The sequence below is a fragment of the Dromiciops gliroides genome, chromosome 3 (assembly GCF_019393635.1).
Source record: "Dromiciops gliroides isolate mDroGli1 chromosome 3, mDroGli1.pri, whole genome shotgun sequence".
Lineage (NCBI taxonomy): Eukaryota > Metazoa > Chordata > Mammalia > Microbiotheria > Microbiotheriidae > Dromiciops > Dromiciops gliroides.
Genome location: NC_057863.1, coordinates 306,576,592 through 306,598,303, shown reverse-complemented (window position 1 = coordinate 306,598,303; position 21,712 = coordinate 306,576,592). Strand labels below are relative to the sequence as shown.

At 37.5% G+C, this 21,712-nt stretch overlaps 1 protein-coding gene across 1 annotated transcript in view; it reads left to right on the top strand.

Annotated features, from left to right (window-relative positions):
- The window catches only part of LOC122747036 (ABI family member 3 binding protein), a 313,537-nt gene that overhangs the window by 130,936 nt on the left and 160,889 nt on the right, over nucleotides 1–21,712 (top strand). The window contains 2 exon segments of the mRNA XM_043993253.1: nucleotides 5,488–5,556; nucleotides 16,075–16,207. Coding sequence (XP_043849188.1) covers nucleotides 5,488–5,556; nucleotides 16,075–16,207 — 202 coding nt within the window.

Genomic DNA, 21,712 nt, shown 5'->3' with positions numbered 1-21,712 from the left:
GTTGAATGGCCTGGACTCTCTTAGAAGAGACAGAGCGAGTTCCAGCAGCCAAAATAAATCCTAAATATTCTACCTGGGGCAAACACCATTGTACCTTTGTCTTGGAAACCTTGTGTCCTCTCTTGTGCAGCTCCAGCAGTAAGTGACGGCTATCTTCCTGACAAATTTCAGCATTAGGAGAGGCCAAAAGTAAGTCATCTACATATTGTACTAGTATGGAGCCCTTAAAGGTAATAGAGGCCAGATCCTGCTGTAAAATTTGGGAAAATAATGTGGGACTGTCTACAAATCCCTGTGGGAGTCTAGTCCAGGTCCACTGTCTATTTTTCCAGGTAAAAGCAAATAAATATTGGAAGTCCTCATGTACTGGTATGGAGAAAAAGGCAGAGCAAAGGTCTACCACTGTGAAACATGTAGATTCATAGGGAATCGAGGAAATTATCGTAGCCGGGTTTGGAACTATGGAATGTCTAGGAATAACATAATTATTAATCGCTCTAAGATCTTGCACAAAACGATAAACAGGTTTACCATCTGGCCCAGGCTTGGGTTTTTTAACTGGCAAAATGGGAGTATTGCATGGAGAGTGATGACATGGAATAATAATACCCTGGCTTTTCAAAGCCTCAATTATAGGGGTGATCCCTTCTATTGCTTCCCTAGACAATGGATACTGTGGAATGGAGGGGGGTGGTCCCCCCTTAACTTTAAAGGTAACAGGCATGGCAGACTTAAGGAGCCCCACCTCATTAGGGGATGAGGCCCATAAAGACTCAGGAATGTCAGAGGGGATTTTGGATACCTCCCCTGCTGTTCCTTGAGCTTCTGTAAGTAAAATTGGTAATAAATGAACAGTATCCTCTGGCAATTGTAAGGAGACAGCCCCATCTGGAGCACAAGATATGGTTGCTCTAAGCTTGCAAAGGAGATCACGACCTAATAAATTTACAGGGGCATCAGGCATGAGTAAAAATGAATGTTCCACTGTTAAGGGCCCCATAGATACCATGCGAGGATTCAATTTTGCCACTCTCTGGCTCTTTCCTGAGACTCCCACTACATTCAAAAATCCTACAGGTCTACACCCAGCATCTGGTTTGCTTACTAATACTGATTTAGAGGCTCCTGTGTCTAGCAGACAATCATAATAAGTCTCCCCCACTTTTAAGGTGACATGTGGTTCATTACTCTGGGGAGGTGAATGGACTGGCACAAGTGCATTCAAAAAATCCGGATCTGGGAATATATGGCTTTCATTATCTATGTTCCATTCCTCCCCAAGACACCATCATTCCTGTGTCCTCTTCTGAGGGGGGTCTTGGTTACCATTATTCTGGTACTGCCTTTCTGTATTCCTCCAAAAAGATCTATTTCTATTTTGATTTCGCCTGTAATTAGAATTAGAATTTCTTCTCCAAGTCCTACATTCTCTCAATTCATGCCCCTCCTTACGACAGTAACAACACACCTTAGTGTCCTTGTTCCAGTGTCCACATGGCTGACTAGGAATCGCTGGTGCCAGAATGCTCTGTTTAGGGTGATCTGGATCTTCCTCACGTGAGTCAAAGACATAATTTGCAAGTTCCTTAATTCTATCTACTGAGAGATTTCTCCAGTCTGGACATTGTTTCAGAAAGTATCTGCGTATTTCTGGCAGTGAATTATAAACAAATGTGTTGAGAATGATACAGGAATCTCTTAAATCTACTGGATCCAATCTGGTGTACTGTCTAGCGGCCTCACAAAGTCTATCATAAAATCTGTTTGGTCTTTCATTAGCCTCCTGAGGTAGGCTTAAAAATTTCTGCCAGTTTTCCGGTTTTCTAGAGCAAGATTCCATTCCCTTCAGAAGTGTTTCTCTAGCATCTTTTAATCTTTGGAAATCCCTATCATCATTATAATTCCACTCTGGATCCTTTAGAGGCCATTCCACATCGGCCTTACCTTTCGCAACAAGGGCATTTCCTGCTGAGATAATATCTGTAATCTCAGTTGGGGACAGTAAAGTTTCCAAAAGGCAAGTAACATCAGCCCAACTGGGTTGATATGCATTAAATATAGTCCTTAACTGTGAAATTACAGTGTTTGGATTTTTCTCAAAACTAGGGATGATTGATTTCCATGCGCTCAAGTCACTTGGTCTAAAGGGGCTATATTTTCTGACTTGAATTGGCACTCCCTTCTTACTATGTTCTATAGCTTCCTGCAGAGGGAGTAGTTTCTGCTGATCTGATTCTGAACTTGGATCATCTCTAGTAGAAACAGCCATTTTGAGGTCTCTCTCCATATGTGAGAGTTTCCCCCCACATCATAACAATGATAATAACAAAAACAATGATAATAACAAAAACAAAAAAAAAACAACAAAAAAAAATAAAATCCTTAGTCGTATGAACTATGGATGTGGTATTAAAAGGTATTTCAATTGCAGGCATAAAATTTCTACTTATATTAAACGTATTTTCCCAAAGATTCTCACGTATACTATTATACAAAAAACTTTTTGCTGCCTGAATGAGGAAAAAACCAATAATGTTATGAAGGACCATTGAGTAAACTATTCCTCTAAGTCGGGATGTTATGCTGTCCCAATACATTCCGATGAGAAAAATCAAAGGGATGGTAGAATATTCAAGCATCTTGCCCTTTAAACTGGGCTGGCTTTTCTGTTTAAAGCGAGACTTTTAGAGGCTTAAAGTCTTTAAGGGAGATTAGACAAAGGGAAAGTCCGCGGGGGGGGGGGGGGGGGGGGGGGGGGTATTTGGAAAATCCACCGAATTAGCCGGCTTATGGCCAAACTAGGGAGGGTGGGAGGGTCCTTAAGGTCCCTTCGGGGTCGCCAAACTGTGAGATTTAAAATTGGATATTAGATCATAAATCTCCCCTACTTAACCCTTCCCTTAATTTATCTCCCAGACTAGTAAATGGAAGAAGCTTCTGGTTTTCTAGATAGAGCCTTTATTGTATATAAGGTGTTGTTGATTAGAAGGATAGGAAAATAGAAATACAGTACAAATCGTCTTAAATCTAGGCTTAGTCTATATTCCTTATAAAAACTCACCAAACCGATTTAGGCCACCTTTGGAGTGAGTCAGACCGTCTGTCCCGCGCCGCCAGGAGTCCCGCCAAGCCGGCAAAAAAAAGGCTACTCCCCTTCTCTCCACCCCGGAAGTCAAAAAAAAACCCCGGCAGGCAGTCTGACATGCGCAGCAGGCGGACTGTTCATCTCCTCCCCAAAAGGGTGGTCCTTGAAAAACTGGCGTCTTTCAGTTATCCTAACCGACTGTTAAAAACTTTCATATTTTACCACAATATTAATAGCTAGCATTTATATAGTACTTTAAGTTTTGCAGAGAACTTTACAAATGTTATATCATTTGATCATTCCCATTATACACATGGGAAAATTGAGGCAGAAGTTGTGATATGCCCAGGTTTAAAGCTAGTGAGTATTTGAATTCTCAACTTCCTGACTCCTGGTTCAGGACTCTAACCACTGCACCATCTAGTTCCTTTTTTGTATTCAGTCATTTTAGCTGTGTCTGACTCTTCGTGACCCATTTGGGATTTTCTTGGCAAAGATACTGAAGTGGTTTGCCATTCCTTTCTCCAACTTAGGAGGAACTGAGACAAAGATGGTTAAGTGACTTTCCCAGGTTCACACACCTAGGAAGTGTTGGAGACTGTATTTGAACTCAGGCTTGATCTATCTGTTATCAACTATCATATTAATTTACTCATCTTCAAGCATTTCTAAAACACCTACTAAATGCCAGGTACTGACAGGTACTAAGGATACAGAGAAAAAGGAAACCATTCCCTGACCTCAATTAAATTCTATTGGAACAGGGATTTAAAGTTGGGAAGTCTCTTAGAAGCCATGTGGTCCAACCCACTTACTCAACAGATGAAGAAACTCAGGCCAGAGAGATTAAATATCTTGCTCATGGTCACATAGGTAGTAAGTAAAAGAGCTGAGACTGGAACCTAGGTCATCTGACTCTTAGCACCTGATTTGTACAAGGCACTATTCCCAAATGTTGGCTCCTTTCTTATATAGTTGATGCATCTGATAATCTTGAGTGATTTTCCAATAGGTATACATTTACCACTACAACAGAAAAGAACATTTATCATCTGTATTATAATCAAGAAGTTAGGAGACCATTAAAAGGCGAATGGAAACGCATGAGTCTCAAAGTCAGAGAAGAAATTAGCATTTTTTTGTCTTTGTTAGAGGCCATCAGTCACCCAAAGAAATCAACTGAAAGTTTGTTTTCTTTAACTATACTCATTAGGAATTCTTAACATATCCAATGAGAGAGAGAGACAGAGACAGAGACAGAGAGAGAGAGAGAGAGAGAGAGAGAGAGAGAGAGAGAGAGAGAGAGAGAGAGAGAGAGTGTGTGTGTGTGTGTGTGTGTGTGTGTGTGTGTGTATGTACCCAAGCAGTAGCCTGGGAAACAAACAAAAAAGGTAACTTTGCTAGGCCTAATGGACATCATTTTCATTTGCTAACAATCCATGGCGAAGATTATATAAACCAAACATTTTATTAAGAACAGACTTGTCAACTGGGGCCATCTACTAAGTTACTAATTAATGACATGTGAGCCAGTTGATGGATTTCAAATGAGATATTTTTAGTGCCCTGTCTGGAAGTATAGAATCAGGATTGGTTTTTTTTAAATGAGAGAGAACCTTAAGGGTTATCTAGTCTGCCCTTCCACCATTTCAGAGGTGAAAAATCTAAGGGCCACGGAGGAAAACTGACTTGCCCAAAACCACATAGATAGCTAACAGGGAAGTTTCGATTAGAACCCAACTCTCCTAGCCCCCCAATCCAATGTTCTTTCCATCAGATAGAAGTATGCATTTAAGACTTATTTACAAGGAAGTTTCTTCTCAAGAAAAATGAGACTCATGATTGAAGAATTCTGTAGGAGTCAGTCTTAGAAATTATATAAACAGGGCGTGAATTAACTGGGTAATTATGAATATTCATAGGGACTGTGATTAAAGTGAGAGATGCCAGATTGTTCAACATATGAGACCCACATGTGTTTTGTGTGAATGTTTTCTTTCTCTTTTTTTCCTAACACATCAAGCACTGGCCACAATGTGGGATGTTAAATGATGGTGATGAACCAGAAGGCTGCTAAGGTCTGAATTCTTCAGTGACTTGATTGTCTAAATGTCTTCTCTCTTTCATAAAGGGATAACATTCACAAGAAACTAATGCAAAATCTGTGTCAATTGGTATCTCTCGTTTTTTTAGATATATCATGTATTATATCATTTCAATGTCTGGTTTTATTTTAATTTTCAAACAAGTCAATTGACCAAGTGGTCACAAGAAATACCCTTTTTCTACTATTCTTCACTTTGGTAAATGTGATTGGCAGTGGAAGAGATATTGATTATTAGATATGAAATATCACTTGTAAAGGTTTTTACTAATGAATATTATTGGGCTTTTTTTTTCAGATGCAGAGCCTAAATATTTGATAGTTGTACGACCTGTACCCCCTCCAAGCCAGAAGAAAACATGTTCAGGTACTGTAATATCCATAATTTTCTTATAATCACCAATTAGACTTTTCTATTGTGTTTAGAGTAGCATATAGAATGAGACCCTTGACCACACACAATATCATCTGATGGGACTGCCAGGTGGCATAGTGGATAGAACCAGCCTAGTTTGGGGCTTCTTAAACTTTTTCCACTCGCAACTCCTTTTTGTCCAAGAAATTTTTACATGACCCTTGGTATGTAGGTAAATAAAGTAGATATACATAACCCCACATTCAGTCATGCGATCCTGACCCACAATATAAGAAGCTAGGGACTAGAATTAGGAAGACCCAAGTTCAAATCCAATCTCTGACATTTACTAGTTGTGTAACCCTGGGCAAGTTACTTAACCTCAGTTTGCCTCAGTTTTTTCATCTATAAAACAAGGATAACCATAGCACCTACCTCCCTGGGTTGTTGTGAAGATCAAATGAGAAAATATTTATAAAGTGCTTAGCACAACACCTGGCACATAATAAGCATTATCATCATTATCACCAATCCTCTACTTACACAATTCACCCTTCATAAACATTCTATAACAGGGGAGTTGATATTCAGAGAGCTATTAAACGTATGTTGAGGAATAACTTTATATTTAATTATTGCCAAGAATGAGTGAGGGAAGGATGTTCATTTTTCAAAAAGTCCAGGCAGGCATTGTTGTCTGTGGATTCTAAGCCATAAATGGAGAGAAACTGGGGTTCTAGCAACTTGCCTTCTACCCCGGCTTATTACTTGTACCAGTGAAATTCCTTGCTGTGTACTTGTCTGTAGCACAGGAGAGAGAGAGAGTGGGGGAGGCAGGAGCAGAAGAGGGGAAAGAGGGGTAGGTGAGGAAGACAGAATTTATAGAAGAGGAGGAACAGGAAAGAAAAGATAATTATGATAACGAAACTTCACATTTGTATACTGCACTTTATGGTTTTCCTAACATCGTAGATTTATATCTGTAAAGGATCTCTATCTGTAAGTTTCTTCATCTGTAAAATGGGGATGATAATGATGATGATGATGATGATAACAATAATAATAATACATCACAAAGTTATTGTGAGGGTCAAATGAGATAACATGTAAAATGCTTTGCAAATGTTAAAGAGCTTTATACATGCTTGTTATTGTTATTATTATTATTGCATCATTATTTTAAAGACATGGAAACTTGGTAGAATTTCAAAGGTAACAATAGGAGTCCTGCCTAACTTCAAATCATGGGATTTGGAGCTAGAAAGTAACCCTAGAATTCATCTACTCCAATAGTTATTAACATTTTTGTGCCAAAGATCCCTTTCTTAGTCTAGTGAAATATATGGACCATCTCTCAGAATAGTATTTTATATGCATAAAATAAAATGCGCCGGACAAGGGAATCCAGTTATAATAAAATAGCCATAAATATTTTTAAAAAATAAAACTTCATAGGCACCATGTAAAGAACTCCTGATCTAGTTTCCTTTTATTGGAGAGAAATTTGCAGGTAGGTGGTACAGTAGATAGTGTCAGGCCAGGAGTCAGAAAGACCTAAGTTCAAATTTGGCCTCAGATGCTTCCTGGCTGTGTGATTCTGGGCAAGTCACTTACCCCTGTTTGCCTCAGTTTCCACATCTGTAAAATGAGCTGGAGACAGAAATGGCAAACCATTCTAATATCTCTGCCAAGAACTCCCCAAATGGGGTCACAAAGTATCAGATACAATGAAATGACTGAACAGCAACAATAAAGGGGAGGGCAGTGAGAAAAGTACAGATGGTAGAGTCAAGGAGAACTACTTTCAGAATCTAATTCTGCTATTTACTAGCTAGGTGACTAGATGACTTCTAAAATCCCATTTGGTTCTAAATATATAATCTTAGGAACTACTTTTTCTCCTCAAACCTATATAATTAATTTTTAGCCATCTGTTACCAATTGGTAGTGAAATATTTCCCACAGTCAATATATTCCTAGGCAATTCCTGATATAACTCTGCTACAAACTATCCTTAGGAGTAGAAAATGTTAAACAAAACAGACCAAGGCAGTGACTGTATCTGACAGCGTATGTAACATTCTACAACCACATCTTTCTACCAAGAAAGAAGCATTCCCACATATCTGAATATAAATGTGAACACAATCTCTATTTCAACATTAATGAACAAGAAAAATTGAATGTAATTCCATGGCCATCCTGTATTTCATTTTTTTTAAATTTCCACAGAATTTCCTTATATATTTCTGAATTCATCTGAACTTTATTCTTCTATATGATAATAATGATGAAGATAATAATAGCAGAATAAAGGTCTTTAAATTATGCTAAATACCTATGTCATCTTATTTGATCCTCATGAAACTACAGAAAATCTAAAGATTTAGTGAGTTTTATGTATTTTATGTATATTACATTCCCATTAGATTTCTGAGTATCTTTGAAACCAATTGCCATTGTCTTAGTTTTTGCTCAACTGGGTTAATTGTTAAGTCCTGCTCTGAGAACACTCGTTTTAAGTACCTACCTTCTCTTGCAGGCCTCAGGAATATTTTTGTTTTCCTAATGCATTTCAGAAGGGTGTAATGACTAGTTGAAGATTAGTTTCCCTAAGTAACAATGGCTTTACTAAATTTCCTATCAGCAGATGTCATAAGGATTTTAATTATTTGGTTACTCTCTTATTGAAGATGATAAAAGTTGGTGACATCACTAATACCCTCATTACTTTGTATTTGAAGTAGGTACGTTTGATGACAACAAAATTAAAATTCCTTTTCAGTAATTAATTGTATGGACCAGGTTTGCCTTAGAGAGAAGAAAGAATAATTAGTTTGCTTAGATTTAAAGGACATTTTATCACCACTATATGTAGTTTGTCTTTGGACACTTTTGATTCCTCTTTCAGGGTTCTCATTTCAAGTTTGCCCTCTGTTGTTCCTTCCCTTAGACACATGCATACACACACACACACACACACACACACACACACACACACACACACACACACACAAACAAATCTGAGCTATCCAGATCTACCTTCTGGCTAAGTACCCCATATTTTGACCTTTTATTCACAAACAGCTCTTCCTAATCAAAACAACTGGTAAAAATCATTCATTTTTATGAACCCTATTGATAAATCCATGAATTGGGAAGTTTCAGAGAAGATATTTATTTACTCTGCTTCTGTTCCAAAGAAAATAGTAGAATCTATTTAAGGATCAAATATGTATGTCTTTTGGATTAAAAAAATAGACAGCTCAATTTTTTCATTCAAATATATTTTCCTATATCAAAATAAATATTATAAGAATAATTCATATATCCTGAAATATTCAATTTATCATCAATATATTGTCCTGGTTTTAAAATTTTGATTAGCATTAGCCTTTTGTATGAAAATAACTTTAAAAATAATAAGCTTCCATCTACAGAGAAAGAACTGATGTTATCTGAATACAGATTGAAGTATATATTTTTTTGTTAGTTCCCCTTTCTAAAGTTATTTTGTCCATTTTCTTTCACAACCTGAGTAATGTGGAGATGTTTTGCATGACTGCACATGTATAACTTACATTGAATTGCTTGATTTCTTAGGGAGGGGTGAGGAGGGAGGGAGGAAGAAAATTTGGAACACAAAGTTTTAAAAAATCAATATGAAAAAATGTATTGTTTTTTTACATGTAACTTGGGAGAAATTCTAAATAAATAATAAATAAAAATAAGAAGCTTTCATTACTTATGCAAATCGAGTAGTTAAGATTCTGGCCTAAGTACAATTCCACCTAAAAGTATGCAAGGTTGATCTTGGAAATCACTTTGTCTTACCCTCAGAACCATGGAATAGAATTTCATTCTTTGAACTAAACCTACTTTGATGTAGGAAAACAATCTAAGAAAAAAGTCCTTGCCAAAGTGTTAATAAGTGATAATGGCTTAATACATATTACCCTGTCACAGGTGTTTCAATATTAACTGTTGAATGAAAATTTTTACATAAAGGAACAAATCTTTAATGGCAGAATTTCATAGTCTGTAGTATTTCGATTCCCACCTTATAGGCAGCTGCCTCTTCACTTTATTTGCTGCCTAAGTACAGATCCTCAATCTGACTAGACACATAGTCCTAGCTTTAACACTAATGATGATATGCAAGTAATATTTGGTTCCTTCAGAGCTGAAACCTCAAGAATTTTTATTGGTATAGCACCTTTTTCTTTTCTGCACACTTTCCACATATATGCTCTCATTTAATTATGACATCATAGATATTTATAAAGTCTCTTTTGCATGATGAGCCTCCACTATGTCTTACCACAGAGAATCATTGTGATAGGGAGGTGATCCTGGGTTCTTGAAGTCTATAGCAGCAGAGACCAACTCTGGTAGGTTCTATCAAGTATGGCCTCAACAATTAACTGAATCTGTTTTCCAAGGACCATTTTAGTTAACAATGGAGAGGCTCATCACCAAGAGGCTAACCATCTGGTGATGATTTCTTTCTTTGTTTTTTTCTTTCTCTCTTTCTTCTTTCCTTTTTTTTTTTTGACATGGCACTCCATGAAACAAAGAAAAATAAAAAGCCATCCTCATCCTATGTAACCCCCTCCCAGATCTGTAATTATGGTGTCCAAGTATCAGGAAAGGGAGAAGACATTAAGAATCACAGTTTTTTTTAGCCTTTGAGCAAACTCTTACTATGGGTACTTTAAATGTGAGACCCCTATCCAGTGACCAACAAGTAGACATATTGCTGGAGGTCCTGTATCATATCAACTTTGACATTCTTGCTATAAATAAAACTATAAAAAAGAAGGAAATTGGGGCCAAATGGAAGGATGGATGGCTCAAAAGCACTCCTTGTTGAGGCAATATATAGAGAAAGCTTACCTATTAGAGGTGTGGGATTGGGATTGAAATTTCCAGTGGGCTGGAAATAGTTGAAGTGTATGGGACTTAGTTGAAGGCATAGGACTTATTCAGCAGCAAATATTCAGGGCTGCATCTCCAGGTGACACAGTTCTCAAAATGTCAGACTCTTTTTGTTCCTCCTGGAAAATATGTAGGGAAATACATTGGTCCTGTGGGGATGGGGGCACAGGACACAAGAACTGCAAAAGAACATTTTATTGTTCCTAAAGTTTAGTAGTAAAAGTTTAGAATATGTAAAATTGCTTCTCCGATCCTTTGCCACCCACCCTCCCAACTTCCCCTCCCTCATACATATACACATTATTCTTTAGAGTCACTTGAATGGTAGTCTTGATGCTTTTACCATGAAACTGGGCAGACAGGCTTCAGGATTTGTCATGGCCAACACATTGTCATGCCAATCACAATCAAGCAGCCCCCCCCACAAATTCTAGATCACCTTGTGTCTCCTTGGGTGCCCTCTCCCCAAAACAACCTAGGGAGAGCATAAAAATGCCATATCTCTAAGTAGAAAGAGACCAGGAGCTCAGTGGATGAAGCACTGGCCCTAGATTCAAGAGGACTGGAGTTCAAATCCAGCCTCAGATACTTGATACTTACTAGCTGTGTGACCCTGGGCAAGTCACTTAACCCTTACTGCCCTGCAAAAAATAAATTAATTAATTCTTTAAAAAAGAGAGAGACCAAACCTTTCTAATAGCCTCTCATCCCTGCCCTTTGCTGGTTCATGCACTATGTGACCTCCATCAATGACTCATCTGGCATAGAAATGACCCTGGGACTTAGAAAGCCAAATCACCAGAGCAAAAACTCTGGCATAGCCTAGCAAGCTGGAAAAGCTTCGAGTATAGGCTTGGAAACCATGATGTCTGGGGCCTGAGGGCCCACATAGCTAAGTTGAGAAGGTCATCCCATCACATAATGAATTTGTTGGCCATGACAAATCCTGAAGCCTGTCTGCCCAGTCACAGAGGGACTGACATTCACATAGATAAATGAATTCAAAACGTTAATAAAGAATAAAAAATTATTTATCACTTACTATGTGCCAAGCACTATGCTGAGCACTTTATTTTATTGATCAATTAATAATCTGCTATGTTATTAACATTTAATTAACTATATTATTGATCAAATCTATTTGATTCTTATGACACACTAAGAGGTGTTATTATTATCCCCCCTTTTCAGATGAGGAAATGGAGGCAAACAGAGGTTGAGAGTTGCCCAAGGCCATACAGCTAGTGTCTGATGTCAGAATTGAACACGGTTCTTCCTGATTCTAGGACTGGCACTTTATCCACTGCACCACCCAGCTTCCCCAACCACAGATTCTTAAAACTCTGGTGTACATGTGCTTTTGGGGGAAGGGAAGGGAAAGAAGAAAATAACACTGAAACCCAGTGCCATTTCGGTTGGGGAAATCCTACCCAAACTCTCTTGCTTCAGGGTTCAGCATGCAGCTGGGGTGCACCAGGTCTACATTTTCTGACTCTTCCTCTTTCTGTTCTTCATGTGTTTAGTGAATCCTTTCCTCATTCTACTCTATCTACCTCAGTCTATCTCATTTCCACTCTGTCCACTACCATTCTTAAACTATTATGGACTCAAAAAATGGCAGGTATTTGATCAAACACTAGTTCTTTATGCAGACTCCTTTCTTCATTACCTCTAGGTCAATTTCCAACCATTCTACAACCAAACCCACCCTTAAAGCCCCCGTCCCTTTAATGTACAGGCCTGACTTAAGCTCAGTCCTTATTGATTCAGTGTTGGAATGCGGTGGGATGCTAATAGTTAATTCAATGATTTACAACCACAACAAAAAAGGTTTACTTAGCCATAATATGGAAAAGATACTGCAGAACTTAGCTTGGGGAGACAACCCCATCCCGCCCCCATCCTCTATTTGAAAACAGGTCTGATCAGGAGGACAAGTTGTAGTCACTTGAGATCTTAGTACATTGGCCAAATCTGAAGGGCTCCAACTTCACATGAGTGGACTTTTTAATACCCTTAAGTGGCCCAGGAAGACAAATCAGTATGGGCAGAGACCACAAGGAAGGTTTGTAGCTTGAGTCTTAGATCCCAAACCAATTGAGACCTGGAAAACCCTTTGTTGCTTTTTAGGGAGTGAGGGGTTGTAGAGGACAAATCCTGATAGCTAGTGGTCCTCTCCAGCTTTACCTCTTTTATTAAATAGACCCAGAGGATAACTAGCATGTGTATCATTCGCTCTCTTCCATAACCTCAGATACACAAGCATGCCTTCGTTTTGTTCAGTGCCATAGCACCCTTAAGCTCTAAGAAATGCAAAAGCCCAAGCTGATGGTCGTGAAGGCTTGTACTGGGACAGCGACAATGGGAATTGGGAGAAGGGGGGGTGGATGTGAGAGAGATTGCGAAAGCAGACTCAACAGACCTCAGTAGCCAATTGGATCAGGGAGAAGAGGGAGAGGCAAAAGTCAAAGATAACACTGAAACTTCAGTTCAACAAACATTTCTTAAGCATCCGATATTTGTAGGACAAATACCAAGACGAAGGCATGTTGGATTGTTTTCAAAGAACTATTAATATAAAAGAGATAAGGCAAGGGTAAAAATAAATAGAATACAACATAGAATGCGTTATGTACATAGCAAAAGACTAAGAATATGCTTTGAAGGTTCTGAAGGAGGAAAAATTATTGTCTTTTAAGGAGGCATGAGAGAAAATCAAGGGGGACTGGAGAGAGATCAGAGAAGGCTACATGTAAGATTTCTTGGGAATTGCTAAATTGTATGGACCAATACCAAAAGAGTTTCATGGAGTATCAAGAGAAGAAGTGAGATTGCAAGATGAGCAAACACTGGGCCATTTGCTTCTCCAGATTTTCTTAAATTTAATAAAACGTAGCTTTCTTGTTGTCTAGTAAACTTCCACTATTCTCCACACTCCAATTTGGAAATTATTTATACCCAAATATCTCATGCATTTTCTCAGTCTCTGGATGTTTCTCATTGAAGAAATACTTCAAATATTTTTATCTAACATAGAATAAACAATCTTGAAAATAATTTTCAAAAGCTCAGGCTCATGAGAATTACATTTCAGTCACAAAAATCTCATCTGTCCAACACTTATGAAGGTAACACCCCCCAACAGCTATTTCCTTCTTCTAGTCTTAGGATAAGATAACATAAGCCCTGCCTACAACAAATAAAAAAACAAACGTTCTCTTGAAGACCAGACAACTTCCTGAATAGAAAGGAAAAGAAAATAAGTACATTTCATTCTAGCTCAATTGCCTATTGCCTGCTTTTCATATAGTAGAACCAGGCAATAATAGAACTGGAAAGGACCTTAGTCAATTTAGTCCAACCTTATCATTTTACAGTTGAGGAAATTAAGAGTTTTAAAAGCAAAGTGACTTTCTCAAGGTATCAGATAATGGGAGGGTCAGGATCAGAATCCAATCCCCATGGCTCCTATTGTAATGTTCAAATACTGTGCTTTTTCATTTAATTTGTTCTGATGTATTATTCTAAACCCAGAATACATACCTCACATACATGTGTGTGTGTGTGTGTGTGTGTATATATATATATATATACACATACATATATATAAAAACATATATAGAGAGAATATATATAAAATATTATTTATGCATAGATATATTTATATATGTATACTGTGGAGGGTGAAAGATGAAATGACTGAGAAACAAAGACTTGAGCTTCTAAGTATATTGGTTTATTAAGCAATGCATGCCAACTTTCCGAGTAAACAGGTGCAGTTTCACCAAATCATAAATAGAGGTGTCCCACTCCCTTCAAGTGTTTGTAAACAATCAAAAGAATATGGAAACAGTAACAGTACATTATGGGGCCAGTTTTCAGATAAGACATATGCATTGCTTTGGATGTACAATGGGGAGAAAACTTCTTCTATCAGTCTTTGGATGTGACCTGGTTTCTGGTCAGCATAACTAAGTCCTTAATTAAAGGTCTCTAAGCAGCAGGTAGGGGTAATCCAGCTTCCCAGTCATGCAGGGCCAGGTTCAAACAATTCAATGAAGTTCTCTCAGATTTCTCACAAAGAAACAAAATTTTCTCACAAGACAGAATTTGGACTAGACCCATAACTGAACAGAAGGGGAACTGAGGTAGCTCCAGAATTGAGTAACAAGATGGAGTTAATGTGGTTCATTTAATTAACCACTAACAACTTGCTGTTATAATTCCCTCAACACATATATACCAGTGTTTTATTTTTATGTCTAAGAAGCTCTTCTCTCCTTTCCTACTATCTTTCAATTCTCTTATATTTTCAGAAATTCAAATCAGCACCTATCCTTTGAAGGTCTCAAAGAGAGTTTTTAAACAGTATATTATTATACCATTCTTTAGGATGAGAGAACCTAATTTCATTCCCATTACAGGAAATTCTCTTTCTACAATCCCTATTACTGATGAAAAAACCTCACATTGAGAGAATCCTTTAATATTTGTAGACTTCTTTCTTCATAACAACCTCTTAGTATTAGACAACTATCATTATCCCCATTTTGGGAAACTGAACTCAGAGCAGTGAATGCCTTCTTCAAGGTTGCATAACTCATGAATTTGAAGAGATGGGATTCCAACCTAGGTCTCTCCTGTTTCATCTCTTGCAGTTTTCCCATTGTACCCTAATACCCTCTGATGATGATAATAATAAAGATCTCTCTGTTTGGGAAGATTTAATTTCTTTTTATAGATTTGATACAAGAAAACCTAGAGGACTATGTTAATTGAAAAATGGGGTTTTCATCTTGTTATTCATCTCACAGTACATAATTATTACAATGTTAGTAATGCAGTTTGTTCCAGTTTAGGTAGAAACAGAAGGCAAATAATATTGACAATAAGATAGTATTTCTTCATAGACATCAATTTAGACTAGTTAACAGTTGGAAGAGGAAAACTTGTTAGCCTCCTTTCTGTCTGTAGGTGAAAAGTAAGTCATAGTATTGTTTTCAATTGTTTTTTCTGGGCATAATTCAATGCCATTAGGAAACCTGGTAAAGTCAAATAGCTAAGAACTAAAATTATTAAGAAATATATACAAAAAAAGGGCAGCTAGGTGGCACAGTGGATAAAGCACTGGCCCTGGATTCAGGAGTACCTGAGTTCAAATCCAACCTCAGACACTTGACACTTACTAGCTGTGTGACCCTGGGCAAGTCACTTAACCCCCATTGCCCTGCAAAAAAAAAAAAGAAATATATACATACTCTTTGTGTGGTTATATGTATATTTGATGTATAGTGTGTAATGTAACTATCAATATATCATGTGCACATGTACATATATACATACATATATAAACATACATATGTATATGTATGATAGAAATCGATAGCACACACATTTTAACCAGCAAGAGTTCAAACCTTCAGGTGATATTCAAATTCGTTTTTTAATAAAGAAGCCAAATCCCATTGGATAAATAAACACATTAGGGAGAGGAAGAATTTGGGAGTGTTCAGTCTATATTATCTTTGCAAGCCACCCAAGATGTGGAAATGCTAAGTATCATCAAAATTAATCTCTACATTGCTTCCACAGGTAAATCTCGTTCCCGAAAACCTCTCCAAATGGTAGTTGGCACTTTGTCACCAAGCTCAGTCTTTCTGTCCTGGGGTTTCCTCGTCAATCCACAATATGATTGGACCTTACCGAGTCAGTGTCCTAATGACAGGTAATTTACCAAAACTCAGTCTCCTTATCCTAAAATAAGCATGTGGTTTTTATCAAGAAGCAAATACTTATTAAGAGTCTACAATGTACTTGTTGCTGGATTTATAAAGACAAAAATGGAGCGGTCCCTGTCCTTAAGGAACTTACGGTCTGTTGGTGGGGAGAGCATTTATACATATAAGTAGATATAAAATGTATAAAATACACACACAGACATAATTGACAGCGGCAAGGTGTAGCATTTAGGGGAATCAGAAAAGGCATCATGTACAAATTTGCAGTTGAAGTGAGAGCTGCAGGAAACTAGGGATTCTAAGAGGCATAGATGAGGATGGAATACATTCCAGGCACAGGAGACAACCTGTATAAAGGCATAGGAAAATAAGACATGGAATGTCAAGCATGAGAAACATCAAAAAGGACGGTTTGACTGAAATGTAAAGTGTATGAAGGGAATCTATAATGAGCCTGGAAAAAATGGTTTGGAACCATGTTGAAAGGGCTATGAATGTCAGAGAAATTGGTATTTGATCCTGGATATAATAAGGAGCTACTGAAGTTTATTGGGCAAGGATCAGATCTGCACTTAAGGAATATAATTTTAGCAGTTGTATGGAGAATAGATTGGTGAGAGGAGAAATAAGGCAAAGAGACTAGTTACAACTCTCAAATATATTGTCTACGGGTCACATGAAACCCTCCCAACTTTGACCTGAGCCAGATTAAGATGTAATTGGGAAATATTTAACAAGATAAATAAAAATAGGATAAAACATAATGTCATTATGATTTTCTAAGTCAATATGTTGTCCACAGGGATCCTTATGTATAGTTTAATAGCCCCCATTTCTATTTGAGTTTGACACCACCTGATTAGGAGGCCATTGTAATAGATTAGGCAACAGATAATGAGGTGGTGGTTGTGAGTAGAAAGTAGGGATGGGATGTGAGAGATTTTTGTGCTTAGAATTGACTGGATTTGGCAGATGAGGAAGAAGGTGAACTCGAGGAAGATTCAGACAGAGCTTGTGAATCTGGGTGACTAGAAGGAGATGTGACCCAATGAAATAGAGAAGCTTGGAAAAGGAGATATTTTGGGGGAAGTATAATGATTTGTGTTTTGGCCATGATAAGGGTGAGTTGACTATGGGATCCCTACTTCAAAAATATAGAGTGGGGATATATTTACTTTAGAAAAGTTTATCTTTATCAACAACAGTTATGAAGTGCCTCCCTTGTGAAAGGCACTATGCTAGATACTAGAGGTGTAAAAATACACAAAAAAAGAAGGTACCACACTGAACCACTGTTTATATGAACAGACCTGAATATGGAAATGTCACTGTTTTGTTTCAATTTCTCTTAAGTTCCTAACTTCAAATATCCAAATAGGTTGCATAATGCTTTGAAACATATAATGGCTAAGAACTTTTAATCTAGATAAACATACCAAAACTTTATTCAAATCATTTTAGCCCCAAACTACTCTATTAGATGTAAATTCAGACCTGGGGTTTTAATTTTTGAAATTTGATTTTGATTTCTTCTGACAACATTTCTCTTTGTCTATTTAAAAAAAAAGGCCTCTGGAAAACATTTGTTCATGTTCTCAAATGTCAATAATCTCTCAGAAATGCATTTTTGTTATAGAGATGAATCAGAAAAAATGAAGATTAAATTTCCTTGAATGTATTCATGATTCTGAAAAGTGAAGTGTTGGGCAAAAGGATTTGGCACTTCTGCCAAACCCAAAGTATTTCTCAGACATTTTACGGAATCTAAAGCATCCCATTTTACCCATCACTAAGCAAGCTTGCATGCCCTTGAAAGAACACACATTCTACTGGTAATTAGAGATAGAGATGGTTTGAGCCTAAAGGCCAATGCTATAAAAACAAATAGTTGTGGTAGTTTAAGGCTCCATTTCAGTTTTTCAATCTCACCTAAGAGTTAAAGCCAGAAAGAATTTAGAACACTGAAATACTGTACATCAGGATAAAGGGATTCCATCTAATTCCCAAGCCATCTTTTAAATGTGCTTCAAAGGGTTGACTAGCACAAGGAAATATTGGCTATAGAATGGGGTGAAGAGTAGGTGGCTCTGGGTTAAGCTTGTAATCTGACCTTTTTAGAAATGTTCACTCAGTGTCTTTCATATGAAGGACCTCTCAGGAATAAATGTCTGCCAATTGAAATGTGCTTCAAAGGGTTGACTAGCACAAGGAAATATTGGCTATAGAATAGGGTGAAGAGTAGGTGGCTCTGGGTTAAGCTTGTAATCTGACCTAAGGTCCAAGGAAACTATTATAAACTTACCTGGTAGGAGTGGATCTTGTGTGATATGCAAATTATTAGGAGACTGAATCTAATAACAAACCTAACTATGACTATGCCAGTGATGGCTACCTTGGGCATGTTAGCCAACCATTTTGTTTCTTTACTCCTTCATAAATATAATGGAAGTAATTATATGGAGTAACAGAAAAATTTAATAGATAAGAATAAAAACATGTATGTAAAATGTTCTAAAAGTCCCCAAAGTCTTAGTGTAATTTTAAACTCTTAAAGACTTTTGAGATACCCTATTTAGTATTTTCAGGTTTAGCAAGTGTTTTCCTTACAACTACCCTCTTTGATTTGGTTGTATGAGTCTTATCCCATTTTACAAATTAAAAAATGGAAGCATTGAGAGCTTAAGAGATTTTCCCCTAATTACCCACCAGACTTTGTCATATCTAGGATTCAGATCAAGGCCTCCAAACACCAAATCCAACACTCTTCTAGCTATGCCAAGTTACTTCTGTAATTATTGGCATGATCTTGGCATGAGCTTTCCCTCATGGAATCCTGTATAGCTCTTTGTACTTTTTTTCCGCATTTACCTATCCTATGTTATCGATACTTGTGAATAGGTTAATTCTGTGAGGAGATGCATCATGGCAGGTAGAAAATCAGACTTGGAATCAGGAAGACCTGGGTTTGAATCTTGCCTCAGATACTTACTTTGTAACCATGATCTGGGCCTCAATTTCTCCATCTATAAAATTGGATAGTTGAATAAGGACCTCTTCTAAGGTCCCATACAGATTTAAGTCTATGACCCTATGTGTTTTATCCCCTCTACTAGATTATAGACCATGATGTTTCATCTCCCTCTTAGACTGTAGGATCCACAAATGATCATATTTTTGTTAGCATTTTCATCAGAGTATGGGTATTAGAATGCGAAGGATAAAATTCAAAATCAGTTATTCCATTTATTAAGAGCCAATTTTACATTTATCAGGAGCCTACTAGGTGTTAATTGCTGGGCTTATAAATTAGAATCTCTGCCTGCAAGGAAGACAACAAACAAAAGGAAGCAGAAACGTGGTGGGATACCAGAGGATACCTGGCATGGAGGTGTCATGTTCTTAGAGTTCAAACCAAGCAAAGCTGCTAATGGAAAGTGGAGGGTTACTTGGAGAATTCAGTTCGTCCCTCTATAAAGGACAGCTTTGGGAGGAATTTAGTGCTCTCTCCTCCAGCCCTCCAATCAGAGGGAAGAGGCTGAGGGAGTTGGGAAGGTATTGAGAATCCAAAGTTGAGTTAATGACTAGATGATGAAATTTCAGGTGATCAGCTTATCATGGGTGGAGCATCATATTCCTTAGAGTTCAAACCATGCAGAGCTGCAGATGGAAAATGGAGAAAATCTCCCACAAATATTTTGCTGGTTGTTGGGAAGGGAAAAATAGAAAGTAATGATTGAAACCAAAATTTTCAAATCATTTCAAGGTTCCATTAATCATTGGTTCCCTCTCTCGCTAGTTAGTAAAGGTAATCCCAGTGAGGCTTTCCTCCATGGTTTGGGACCTTATATTGGTCTGAGAAAAGAACACAGTATCAAAAAAATTTAAAAATACCATAGACATTATATCAAACAAATGCACCCACCAAAATGGTAAATGAGTGTAATTGGAAGCAGGCATTGGAAAGTCTATTGATTGGGGCCAGATTCTGCCCTCAGATGTGCCAGTAGCTGCTTTTTAGAATTTAGCCCAACACAGTAGATTTATATAAGAAATAGTAGCTCAAGGGGGGATTATTATTTCTTGGGTATTAAAGTTTGAGTAGAGCTGAAGCTCTCCTTCAGGAATACAATCTTCCACAACCATCCAAACCTAAATGCCTTTGGTGGGCTCCTGGAACACTGAATTTTAGAGTTATAATCTCATAAACTCCAGTTTCTGGCATGGGCTGCAAGGAAAACAAATATTTCACCATAGTAGGTTCATGCAAACTAATTTAGCCTAGGCAAATGAAAAGAGTTTACTGGTTGGCTGTATCCTTTTTTAAAAAATGTTCCTCAGATTTTCCATATCAAAGCAATCATTTCTTTAGCACCTCCTCTAACGAGTTTCCACTGACAAAAGTGCTATTTTTTTTCCATTGGCTTGGAAACTGAAAATGGAGTGTCATTTTTCTTCCCTAGTTGTGAATGTTTCTGTTACTACTTGCATTGCTCTGGACTAGGCCTGCAAGCTTTCTGTTTTTTGATTCTCCTTGTCTTTCACACTAAAGGTTGAACATACTTAACTTGCACTGCTTTTTATGGTTTGTGAATGAGGGAACACACAAATTAGAACTTAGTATGTCCAGGGTCAGAAGGAACCTTCCCAAGCTTTCCCCAGATGAAAAGCAATATGTGTTTTCTTGATCAAAACTATTGTTGTTGTTTTAGTCATTTTTCTGACTCTTTGTGACCCCATTTGGGGTTTTCTTGGCAAAGATACTGGAGCAGTTTGCCATTTCCTTCTCCAACTTATTTTACAGATGAGAAAATTGAGGCAAACTGGATTATGTGACTTGCCCAGGGTCACACAGCTAGTAAGTGAAAATGAGTTCCTCACTCTAGGCCCAACATTCTATCCATTGTGTCATCTTGAGCCTATAAAACCATCAATGGATCCCTATTCCCTATCTAAATTTATCGGCCTACTTATAAAGAACCTCCATAATCAGGTCGAAATTTATCTAAACTTTTCTTTCCTGCTATTCCCCAACACACACACCTATCACTCTAGCCAGCATCTAATTACTGTTGTATTTGCATAAGCCAATAAATGGTCCTTGCAGATTGTGAATAATTAATTTATCTGGGAATTTACTTTCTGCCCTCATTGCTCCAACTAAACTTTTCCCCCTGTGTTTTCTTCTGGGATTCTCTCAGCTGAAAATGTTTAGGCTCTCACCATCCACTGACTGAACCATTGTATGGCATACTAATAGACCTTCTAGTGCCTCCTCTGTTCTCTCTTTGCTCCTAATTCTGCCTCCAATCAATCAAGAAGCATTTCTAAGGACCCCAGTGTGTTCTAGGCATTGTAATAAAGACTTGGAATAAAAACTCAAAAGTAAAACAGTCTCTCTCCTTAAAGACCTTGCATTTTAAGGGAGTAAAGGTATGTGTGGTGTATGTGAGTGAGTGTGAGCATACACACATATATATGCAAACTATATATGT